Genomic DNA, 12,347 nt, shown 5'->3' on the forward strand with positions numbered 1-12,347 from the left:
TCCTGGTGCATTACCAGTGGTTTAAAAAATGAGTGTTGATCTTTGGGAATTTTTACTTGATGGTTTCGCTCTGCACACATGAATATGTCCTTTCTAACTTCCAGACTAAAAGAATTTGAGAAATGCAGGTCATCTCTGCCTAAGCAAGTGAAGGAGGGCATGGAGAACTCATACACTTGGCTTGCAAAGAGGTATTTTGAGAGACCGCTAATCATTCTTAATCCCTGTGAAAATATTTGGGTTCTTGTATCCAATTAAGTACTTCTGGTCTACCTCCTAAAAACATATATAGTCTATAATGGAACATCATACCGCAAGAACAACTGTCTTGTAAATATTACTTGTAAAGAACAATGTACAGTGATGTTACTATATAAATAAATTGGGGGGGAGGGGGGGGGAGGAAGAGGAGAAGTAGGGGAAGGATTTTATTTTCTTCCAAGAATCTCAATCATGTAGTCAATCATATGTTTTCCTTGGTTCAGTTCTTCATGAACTATGCCTTTTTCCACAATGCAATATTTTCCAGCTGACCTTTGGTGAAAAGGGGATTTCAACACAGAATTCTACAGCTATGGGGCTCTTTTTAAAAGGGAATATAAAGTCACATCCTTAACCACTCTGAACACAAGTATCCATATGTTTCCAGTGCCTACAACCATTTTAAAGTAATAAATATTCATATTCATATTCAGAGTGCAAGTGATTGTGGATATTCATATGTAGAATTATAGAAAAAACTTGTCACGTTTAAGTGCAGCCTTGAAAATTATTTCTATTTTATCTACAGCATGAGTGACTGTTCAGAATTTCCTCTCCTCCTCTCCCACCTGCAGCCCTCCAAAGGCATCTAAAATGTTTGATGATTCCCAGCACTAAGGAACAGCTTTTAAGAGTGCATGAGGAAGGGCATACTGAGGAGAAGGCATCCTACACTCATTCCATTGATCAAAGCAGTTTCATTAGGGGAAACATCACTAATAGATCCTGGCCATTGCCCTGGATGGGTTTATTGTTGTTTGCCATCTCACTCATCCACACCTATTTCCTACAGAGAAATGCAAGTGTAATGTGACTGCATATGAATCCAACCATCTAATCATTTCCCAAAAAAGTACTAGCATTTTCCTAACCATATTAGGCACATTTACTAATAACATCTGACAAGACATAGTTCATGCCTTTAGAAAGAGATAGACTCTTAGCAAATAATGACCTGAATATTTCCAGGTACCCAAATCCCTATAAACTCTCTGCTGTCTCCAGGCTTATAAGAGTATCTAGCAAACTTCATGAAGACACTGGGCCACAGTTACTTGTGGGTTTGAGGTGGGGAAAATTGCTCACGATCTGAAGTCCTCAGGGTCCCTATTTTAAATCCAAAGAGCCAGAGTAATGGCACTTTAAATTAGGAAAACAATTCAGAAAAGACTCTGCTGTTTCCCGAATCACCAAACGGCAATGAGCAAGCTTGCCCAACTCCATCTGGGGAAAGCACAGAGCTATATCAGCTTTGCAGATGGAAGTGGCACTATAAAGAACAGATCTGATGGAATGATGTTTTACTACTGTAGTTTTCAAGTTCACAGCCTTTTGCATCTTAATGTCGCATCAAGAGGGAAATAATCCATTTCCTTTTTGCCTCCTGCAGCTGCTACTACTGTCTCCCTTGGAGGGTAACGGCAGGAAGCACAAGGTCTATTGTATGATTTGTTCTTGTGAGAAAGACCACTAAACCCTTAGATTTATAAAGCTTACAAAAGCAGGCTGTCTCAGCCACCTTGTAGTATCAAAGCTTGTAAAAAATAATCAAAAGGAACACTTAGATTACTGGAAAACATTCAGCATCTAAACACCATCAAAAAATAATCTGCCACAAAATTAAATTCTTACAAGGCAACATTGTTTTCCTTGCATTTATTACTTTATTTAGCATCTTATTATATTCACAGAAACTGCAATCAGTAATTTCAACACTTCAACAGGTAATCATTCTCGCAAGTTGTTCAATCTTGAAATCCTTCGGGGAGAAATATTAATATTTTATTATACTGAATTTTATTCCTTTTATGGGAAATAAGAAGGCTATGAATATTAGCTTGTAACAAATTTAAAGATCGATCAGTCAGTTTTCCAGTAATGTACATTTTGTATCTGGAGCCGTTCTCTAGTTATTCTGCCATCTATTTCAGAGAAGTCCTTATTAGAATTGTACTTGCAAAGTTATTGCTAAACTCTGATCTGTTCTTAACGGTCTGAGCAAGCTGGCAGCTTCCAATACAATCCTGATTACATAATTATAAAGGAAATTAAACACTACTTTGAGATGCACAGCTATGCCAAATTAAACACTGCTTCTCTAATGGCTACCCATTTATACTATTCAAACTTGATTAACTGGATTTTGATCTTCAAAGAGTAACAGTGTGCTCAAGATTATTTTTTAAATCCCGATGGAAAAGAAGTCTTAACTTTACAGACAGCTCCATAACACCAGTATCTTAAAATAAAACACAAAAGAAAGATAGCTTTTTTTGGCTAAACAAAATACACAAAAGGCATTGTGCAAGCATTTGAAGCTCCACTGGCTTCTCCATCATGCAAAAAATCATACAGGAGAAAGGAAAAATCGGTGATGGTACTTGAATCAAAATGTAGGTTTTACTGTATTTTGTACCTGATGTCTCTGCTACATATCCATTGATCTGGAGGGATAACAATGCAGGCAAAGGGCACATTGTATTTGAATGCTAAGTTCACAGTCCATCACACAGAAAGCATCACAGTATCAATTAATACAAAATGTCCTAGCTACATTTTTAATCACTCCATCTATAAAAATAAAGTATTAGCATTAATACTTTCAGTATTACACAAAGAGTAACAACATTGTTTCCTGAAAGCAAGTGTTTGGGGATTTAAACAAAGTCCCCAAAAACAGCAGGTGCATCTGTTCTAAAATTGCAACTAAAATTAGTCTACACATTAAGTTGAAACAAGGAAGACTTAGAACAAATAATACCAGAAAAATGATTTTATAAGAGTACAAGTGCCCACCATAATCATCAGTGGCAGGTTCTATTCCATTTTACTTTGTAGTTGGATCAAAGTAATTAACCAATTTTTGTGTGTGCTTCTACTCTACATTTCTTGATTCAGGTTTTTGATGTAAATTGTCAAGTAATTAACCAAATAAAACACTATGTGATTATTTAATCTAGAATCTGTTATCCAACAATAAGTGATAGACTGTACATTTTGGCTACAGCGCATCCAAATAATTCTGAACAACATAATCTCACTGAGTGTGTCAACCATTTTATACTGACTACACAATGATAGAATGATGTTCATGTGATTAATAGCTTGGTAAATTCAAGCTGTCTCCACAGAGATCCAGAGAGAAGCTAAATCTGCTGGCGATAGCAATACGTCTATTCTTTTCACAGTCAGAATCATTCTTATATGGCATTATTGGGGATCACTAGTTTGACTACAAACTGAAAACAACTGCAGTATTTATGAGGGGCTCAGCCTTTTGTTGATACATACGTCAAATTCTATCAGGTACCAATTGTTCTAGGGAAAGAGGTAGAAGAAAGGGGGTTTTTCCTTTTGCTCTTTCTCAGTACATCAACAATTTTGTGATGGAGGTTGACTTTATATCAACACTAGACAGAAACTCATACACATAGAGATGTGGATCTCCTTGTTCAAAAGGATGTGGCCAAGTTCTTTCTTCAAAAGACAACTTCAGTCTATGTCTCTCTCTATATGTAAGTTAAAGTATGTGTGTTTGTCCCAAAAAGGCTCCTACATAGCTTGATGGATCTGGTATACATACTCTTCATTACTCAATATAAAAAAATTAAGAGTATGAACTTTAAAAAGCCCACCCCTTATGAGTCTAGAACAGAGGGAAAGGAAAGGAATAAAGCAGATTGGCTGTGGTTAGGTGAAGTGGCCCTCTGTCATGTGATTGGAAAATAAAGGGAGTAGAGAGGATTGGATGTTGATAGGTGACATGTATATGATAGGAAGGAAAGAAAGAAAGAAAGAAAGAAAAACGGTGGGAGGGAGAAAAAGGAGGGAAGGAAGGAAGAGAAAGGAAAGGGGGAAAGATATGAGGGGAAAGGAAAGAAAGAAAAAGAAGGGGAAAGGAAGGAAGGGAAAAAAGAAGGGATTAATAATAATAATAATAATAATAACAATAATTTTTTATTTCTAGACTGCCATCTCTCCTCGAAGGGACTCAGGACTTTTTAAACACAAAAGAAGGCAAACATTCAATGCCCTAATGAACAATGCACAAAATAATAGTAAACTTCTAACAAAAGAATTAAAATACCAAAATGAAAACAAAATAAACATAATCCAATAGGACATAATAACACTAATAGCAAAGCAGATTGGCTGCTAGGTGATGTGTACATGAGAGAGGGATGGATGGATGGATGGATGGATGGAAAGAAGGAAGGAAGGAAGAAGGAAAATAAAGGAAGGAGGGAAGAGAAAAAAGGAGGGGAAGGTAAGGAAGTAAAGGGGAAAGGGCATGATGGGAGGAAAAAGAGAAGTAAATTAAATGAAGGAAAGGATGGAATAAGGAAAGAGAAAAAAGAAAGAAAGAAAAGAAAGGAGTGGAGAGGTGCATGAGGGAAAGCAAGGGAAGAAAGGAACGAAGGAAGAAGAGAGAGAGAAGATGAATGAGGGAAATGGAGGAAGGAAAGAAAGAATCACAAAGAGAACTTGCCCACTGCAGCAAGAGAATTGCAATAGAAATATTGTGAGGTAGGCCTTCTCAGAGCTGGAGAAGAGAGAAAGCAGGCTGACAGTGGCCCTACCAACACCCAGACAACACCAGATATATACCCTAATCTCACATAAAGCTGATTAAATGGCAAGCTCACATCTAGACTAGAAGTGAGGACTTGTAACAATGAATATTTCCAGCACATAACAAAATAAGTTTCAAAAATAAGAATTCTAAGCCTAGCTTTCTTCTGAACAGTCTATGTGAGCCCTCATCTGCAATCTGATCTGATCCAAGCCAACCACAAGATTATCACCTGATTTCCAAATTTGAAAGTTCATGGTTTGGTCATATACACTTTTTCATGACAACATTAAAATTAAAAGGGTCTGGTATTTTATTTTAAAAATATTTACCTCTATTTGCAGTCCAAGCTGTGCTCTTTCTTTGTCCTTGCGCTCTATGCATCGCTTTAATTCTTCTATTTCTGACATAACAGCACTGTGATTTAGCTTTGCTCTCAGTTCCCAGATCTCTTTCTCCATCTCTGTTTTCCCTGGATCAGTCCTCTCTGTCACTGGAATACATGACACAATTGGGCTATGAAATACTACAAGAAGCAAATAAAACCTGCACATATAGAGTTTGCATGGATGCAGTGATAAAAGTTAGTAGGTCAAAATCTACTACATAGAAATGATAAGCTATCTCAATTTGCTTCTACATCAGGTTACAAAGAATTCCTACATCAGCACCATTGAAAGAATGGCAAATGTACAACATCAGGTTTTGAGTAAATGTTTCCACAGCCTACTAGTGTAATTGGTTTTAATGATCATTTTCAGATCGGGTTCTGATTTTTCTTAACAAGGCATTCATCATCTCCGTGCAATACGATACTGTGATCACTATGAAAGAAGAAATCCATGATCAACAAGATATAGACCCTAATAACTATTATACAAAATTAAGAGAGCATTTGCTAAAGGCATTGCTTCCATCAGCAGAATCAGAAGGGGGAAATCAGCCGCATGAACTCTCAAAACAGGCTCTCAACGGCTGGGAAGATCATCAGAGCATAAGAGCAGGAGCTGATGCTGTGGGATACAAGGGGGAGAAGGAAGCGAAATGAGGTTCTGCCATGGTGCAGCTGTAGTGGGAGCACAATCTTGCATTTAATCTAAAAGTTGCAATTCATATTCCTTCAGCAGACAATAAGAAATTGGATCCAAGCTGGTTGAATGTTTGCCTGGTAAAAATCAATGGATAGAATTTCCAAAATTTAACAGAGAATTAAATTCTTGTAAAATAATAATAATAAGATATTACTTCTGAAGTCTATGTACACCAAAACCATCTCCACGGTATACGTCTGAAGATATTATGAGAAATCAAATATTTTAGAGAATATGAAGTAAAATAGGATTAGACCCTTTTTAGGGCTTTGCATGTGAAACCAAAAAAAAAAAAAGACCTACACATAATACATTTTCTATTTGCAAAATTATGATAGCTCTGTCAATACATATGTAGTTCTCACAACTGATTTTAGCCTCTCACACGCACGTTTCAACAGAAACATGTCTATAAACATCTGTAAATTTCAGTCATGAGAAGAATTCAATACAAAGATGCTGTGGAAATTAGACATTTGGTACATGACATTATTTTTAAATGGTTTGGCAAAATGCTTGTAGACTCCCATCCTACCTCCTTTCTGGAAGTTTTGGCAAAATACAATTTATCATTACAATCACTGAATCCATGATACTGTCACAATGTGGCACAATAATGGACGGAAAATGGAGTGGACAGTTCTAATAATAATATAATAATAACAAAACTTTATTTATACCCCACCACCATCTCCACAAGGGGAACGGGGGCGGCTTACATGAGGCCAAGCCCAACAACACATCAGTAAAAACAAAGCAGCAAGTAAATAAAACAGTACAATTAATATAACTTACATATAAACAACAACACTGAGAATTTAAAACCTTATGGCCAGACCAAATGTAATAAATTAAAAATTTTAAAATAAACACTGGGCGTGAACAGAGGTAAGATGTATCTAAGCAGGAGGGTTTTTAAAGTTCTACCTCTTTGCTTCCTCCTGTCATTTTCCTGCTCATTCGGCTGGCTCTGATGTATGGCAACCCGAGAAATTTGATGATGAAGATTCAGGCGCTCCTCTTCTGCTCTAAGGAGTTGGGAACGGAGATCCTCAATCTAACAGACACGTACACACATACACAGACAAGTAGCAACTTTTAAGCACACTAGAAAATGGTTTTATTATTTACTTATTTACTTACTTACTTACTTCATTTATATACTGCTTTTCTCAGCCCTTGGGCGACTCAAAGCGGTCAACAATAGCAACATTCAATGCTCAACATCATAACAAGAATTTAAAAACAGTTAAAAACAATGATATAATAAACAATCAATTAAACATAACTATAACATCTCATTAGCGTCTCATAGGTAGAATCAAGATCCAATCTCACAATCCGTTGTTCCATATTCCTATATTCAATACACTGCCTATTCAAATGCCTGCTCGAACAACCAGGTCTTCACTTTCCTCCGAAATGCCAACAGGGAGGGGGCCGATCTAATTTCTGTAGGAAGGGTGTTCCACAGCTGAGGGGCGACCACTGAAAAGGCCCTGTCTCTCGTCCCCGCCAGACGTACTTGTGATGCAGGCGGGACTGAGAGCAGGGCCTCCCCAGACTATCTTAACGTCCTAGCGGGTTCATAGAAGGAGATGCGTTCTGACAGGTAAGTTGGGCCAGAACCGTTTAATGCCAGCACTTTGAATTTTAGTCACATGTGAAAGGATACATTCATGGTTATTATCAATGAAGCTATCCTAAGCTACAAACAAAACATGGCCATATTTGTACCCGACAAAAAACTAAATCTCTCTTTTAATTGGATATTGCAAATTATCAGGTGGTGCTATTATATCCTTATCTGTGTTCAGGCCCAAAATACATGTTATACTAAAAGTCCTTGACTAGATCTGTTTTATATGAATCTGAAAATGACTGGATTCATACATAACTCTAAAATTTTTAGTCAAAAAAAAGCAGAAAAGTGAAAGGTGAAAGCTTAATCGATCCTAGGAGAACCTTAAAAAAGCACCAAACCGCTCTACTCTCTACTGTGGCATCACCTCTGGCCTGTGTGGGAAACTGGCAGCAGCAGTCAGGGATGGCTGACCTTCTGAGGTAGTGCTGGTGCTTTTCTTTCTCTGAGGAATGACCCTCGAGTTATTCACGTGTCGTATCAAAATCCAGAGTTTTGGTTCAAAGCCTGCTCTTGCTTTAGACATGAAGTCAATGTATATACAAGTACATACAGAAGTTGCCAGGGGCTGCAGATTGTTTAAAAGAGTGAGAGCAAGTAGCTAATCCTTCCTTTACCATTCCATTTTCATATTAAATAATCCATATCCAATTACTGTTTGCTCAGCAAACAGTAGTGGGGGGGGGGGGGGGTTGCTGTTTCCACAGAATAAACAGTAGCATATACATGCAGGCAATCAGAATACACAAGTTGTTGAATGAGAATCTAGGGGGTTTTTTTGTTTGGTTTTGCTTCTGAAAAAAAGTATATTGCTAGATGCCAGAAAAGAGATTAGGCACTGCAAGGCAATTCACTTTCACAAGTTATAATTTGGTTGTGCAAAGAAAGCGGAACAAAATAGCTCCAGGACTGGGAGGAAAGTGTCCAGCCATTCAATTTACTTATTTTTAAGGCAAGATTTTTTTTCCCCTGCTCTTTGAAAATACATCAAAATGTGCCTGTTGGAAAGCCAAACGTTTTGTACAATCACAATATAAACAGGGAGATAGGGTAAATATAAACTGTAAATACAATCTTTAAATCACCTTATTTTTATAGGTAGGAACATATGTGTGCACAAAGGATATCTGATATTTTCATTTGACCCAAAATGAGAAACTAGATTAAATCAGATAATCAGCTAAAATGGCAGATGACTAAGCTCTGCCAACAATATTGGGAGAGAAAGAGGGGAAACCACACAATTAAAGACTATGGAAAGCCCTCATTAGTCATGAACCAACCTATTGCTGTGTAAACACAACTTGTTTCAAGAACATCAATTACAGAAGAAGAGTCAGATACAAATACAGAGAAATCACTGAAAACAAACATAGCAAAATGCCACGTAAAAGAAGACCTTGGAGACACAAATGATAATTTACTTAGCATGGGAAAGTTCCGTTGTTATACTCCTCCCTAAATCCCCCAGACAACATGGCTATTGGTTCTGGGGGTTATGGCTTTTTCCAGTCTTTGTAGATTTTTATCCTGCATCATTTGTACTCCTTCTTGGTTTTTTTTTTTTTTTTTTTTTTTTTTGCATGGCATTAAAATGCTTGATCCATACAAGCCATGAAATTCTGTAGGTGACTGAAGACATTTTTTCATCCCAAGCTACATTATACTAAGAAGAGTAGGCTAGCAAGTACAAAACAATAAAATGAATATTTTTAAAGCTTTTAGACAATATATTTGATTGGTAGAATTGTTATGCCATGAGAGAAATTAAAACAGTAGGTTTTAGTTAAATTTCTTATGCTCATTTTGGTAGAAGAACCTTACATGAAATGTTCTCCTGTAATTGAGTATGGTATAGACTATTCTGGATGTTTTATCACACCTCCTTCTGATTGGCTATTGAACTATTTTTTAGCCACTTCAAAAAGTGCTGCCTACTGTAAAAGGAGATAGATATTCCACAAAAGAAAGCAGCTACCTGGTGGAGAAGAGCTTCTCGGCTGTTTTCTGACTGATCCAGTTTCCTCTGGGAACGTTCCAAATCCTGTTCAAGCTTGTTTGGATTAGAAGCAGTGACAAAATGCATTCAATTACTAGTAATGTTATGAATTTTGAAGATAAATGCTTAATATACCAGAAACACTCTGAATGTTCATTTCTTGAGCAATACTATGATAAGCTCACCAAGTATCTATTATCTCAGTCGTAACTTGGATCAAATTATCTGTTTACAGATACTTGAATTTATTGTATGTTTTCTACCTAAAAACTAGATCACATAATTGAATTTCTAATATATCTCCCTCTCTCACCAAATAACCTCCATCTTCAAGCGGAGCAGAGTATGGTTTTAAGGGATCCCATTGGAAGATAAGAAAACTAATATTTCAGGACACATTGGGGGGGGGGGTCCAAAACTCTCAAGTACAATGGTCAACATATGCCTGTAAGTAATCCAAAACTCAATGTGACTCCTTGAAATGTGCATTGCTCTTAAATTCAAACCTAAAACAAACAAAGCATATCATTTTAGGATCTGACCCAGTTACCTTTTGCTTTCCAAATGCAACTTCACATGCTAAATGCCCTAATATTTCAACTGTTACAAACAACACAATCCTAAGAATTCTACATATCTGTGTGAGCTTGTGGTTATGCACATGTTCACACAAATGTGAATAACGAATAAAACTGATGGATTCTAACAGAGTTATATGAGTTCTTGACACAGTCAGTGGCCTTACATTCAAGTCATGACTAATTTGTCCTACTGATTTCAGTACATCTTCCTTAGTCTGGATCCAATCCAGTATCATTTAAAGATGTTTCCTTCTTGTCTGGCTTGCTATGCTTCATCTAATGATATAGGAACTTGCCAGAGAAAAAATTAGGATCTCCCAGGCGCTCCTGTTTGGGCAAATCAGTTTCACCTTCACTCAATCTATGCAATACCCACTTTTTTCCATATTGCTTATGATGTTCAGTACCAAAATATCAATGGGGAAATCTACTCTGCTCTATGCTTTGGATAGAGCGCCTCATCTAGACTTCAATACTCTATATTTAAACTTTGATTTCTTCCGCCTTGTTTCCCTGATCCATTTTTTCTTGTTATTCTGTTTTCCTACTTTTTCAAAAAGGCAGTTGTTTAAGCTCATTGCAATTGTATGAGGCAGATAAGGTTGACGGGTAGCAATCTGCACCCAGGTAGTCTTCATACCTTTGGGGGCTGTTTAGCTTGGACCTAAGACATGTAAATGGCAATTACAGACATATATTAAATTATCCATTTTTGTGTGTCAGGAGCGATTTGAGGAACTGCAAGTCGCTTTTGGTGTGAGAGAATTAGCCGTCTGCAAGGACATTGCCCAGGGAACGCCCGGATGTTTTACCATCCTGAGGAAGACTTTTCTCATTTCCCCATATGAGAAGCTGGAGCTGACAAATGAGAGTTCACTCTGTTCGCCAGACTCGAACTGCCTACCTTTCGGTCAGCAGTCCTGCTGGCACAACCCATTGTCCCACCAGAGACTCCATTAATTTATGAATGATATAGAGACTACAAGTAGGGAGAAGTTTTCCTTCTTTCTTGATGCCAGCACCCACAATCATCCAATAAAGCTAAATGCTTAAAGATTCAAAACATATAACATATATAGCAACTGACTGGACACAATACTAACGGAATGTTGAACTAGATAAGTCTTTGGTCTGATCCAATATGCCTCTTCTTATGTTGTTGTTGTTGTTGTTGTTTTACAGTAAGTCATTTCCAACTCACAGTGACCCCAAGGAAAGTCTATTACATGGTTTTCTTAGCAAAATTTCTTTAGAGGGAATTTGCAATTGCCTTATTCTGAGGTTGAGATAGAGTGACTTCCCAAGGTTATTCAATGGGTTTCTATGGATGAACCATGGTCTCTCAAACTACTAGTCAAAGACTCAAACCACTACAACATGCTGGCTCACGTGAAACTCTATTCATGTTGCCAAATTCCCTACAAAATTAGAATTGTATGAGTCATATGATGAAGAGTGAAGAACGAACAGTTCTGCCTATTCTCTCCTCCTCATCTCCCAACCACCAACATAGCCAGGGGAGACTGCACCAGTGGGGAAAAAAATAATATTCCACTAATACCAATAAATAGATAGACAGATAGATAGATAGATAGATAGATAGATAGATAAATGCAAACTTACTTTGATTTTTTCACCTTCTATTTTCAAGATTTTACTTTTTAATGCCATGTCTACTTCATTAGATTTAGCATCTTGTTGCTTTAAAGCCTTGAAGGAAAGAAAAAAAAAACATGAAACCCTTAGTTTATAATCACGGCAACAAATCTGCCATTCAATTTTACAATAAGATATCCTCCAGAGCTGACTTTTTGTGTGGAATTATTGGGATTGGAGGGGGGGGGGGATATTGTTAGAGGTATCAATGTGACCCTCCAGTATTCGGGAAGCTGGTGGTACCACTGCATACAGTATTTCCCATGCCCACATGGCTATGTACACAATTGTGTGGGTTTGTGGCAAGGTCATGTTACAAACTCCGATGTAATAGATTAAATGCAAGGGTACAACTGATCCACCATATCCATGAATTTTGTACCCATATATTAAAAATATTCCCTCCACCCTGCCCAAAAACAAACAAATAAAGCAAACCTTGAATTTATTAGTTTTTAAAAGGGACATCAGTTTACTGTGCCATTGTATATGATAGGATTTGAGCATCCATGGAGTCTGATATCCACAGGGAATCCTGGAGCTA

The 12,347-nt window shown here is 37.2% G+C and overlaps 1 protein-coding gene across 4 annotated transcripts in view; it reads right to left on the reverse strand.

Moving 5' to 3' along the window:
* CEP128 (centrosomal protein 128) overlaps positions 1-12,347 on the reverse strand; it is a 250,130-nt gene that overhangs the window by 185,297 nt on the left and 52,486 nt on the right. For all 4 annotated transcript variants that reach the window (XM_067462949.1, XM_067462950.1, XM_060757262.2 and 1 more), the window contains 4 exons: positions 11,771-11,857; positions 9,546-9,620; positions 6,853-6,982; positions 5,167-5,327 (listed from right to left, as the gene is read on the reverse strand). In XM_067462949.1, the coding sequence (XP_067319050.1) occupies positions 5,167-5,327; positions 6,853-6,982; positions 9,546-9,620; positions 11,771-11,857 (453 nt within the window). The remainder of the gene's footprint in view (positions 1-5,166; positions 5,328-6,852; positions 6,983-9,545; positions 9,621-11,770; positions 11,858-12,347) is intronic.

This window comes from Anolis sagrei, chromosome 1 (assembly GCF_037176765.1).
Source record: "Anolis sagrei isolate rAnoSag1 chromosome 1, rAnoSag1.mat, whole genome shotgun sequence".
NCBI lineage: Eukaryota > Metazoa > Chordata > Lepidosauria > Squamata > Dactyloidae > Anolis > Anolis sagrei.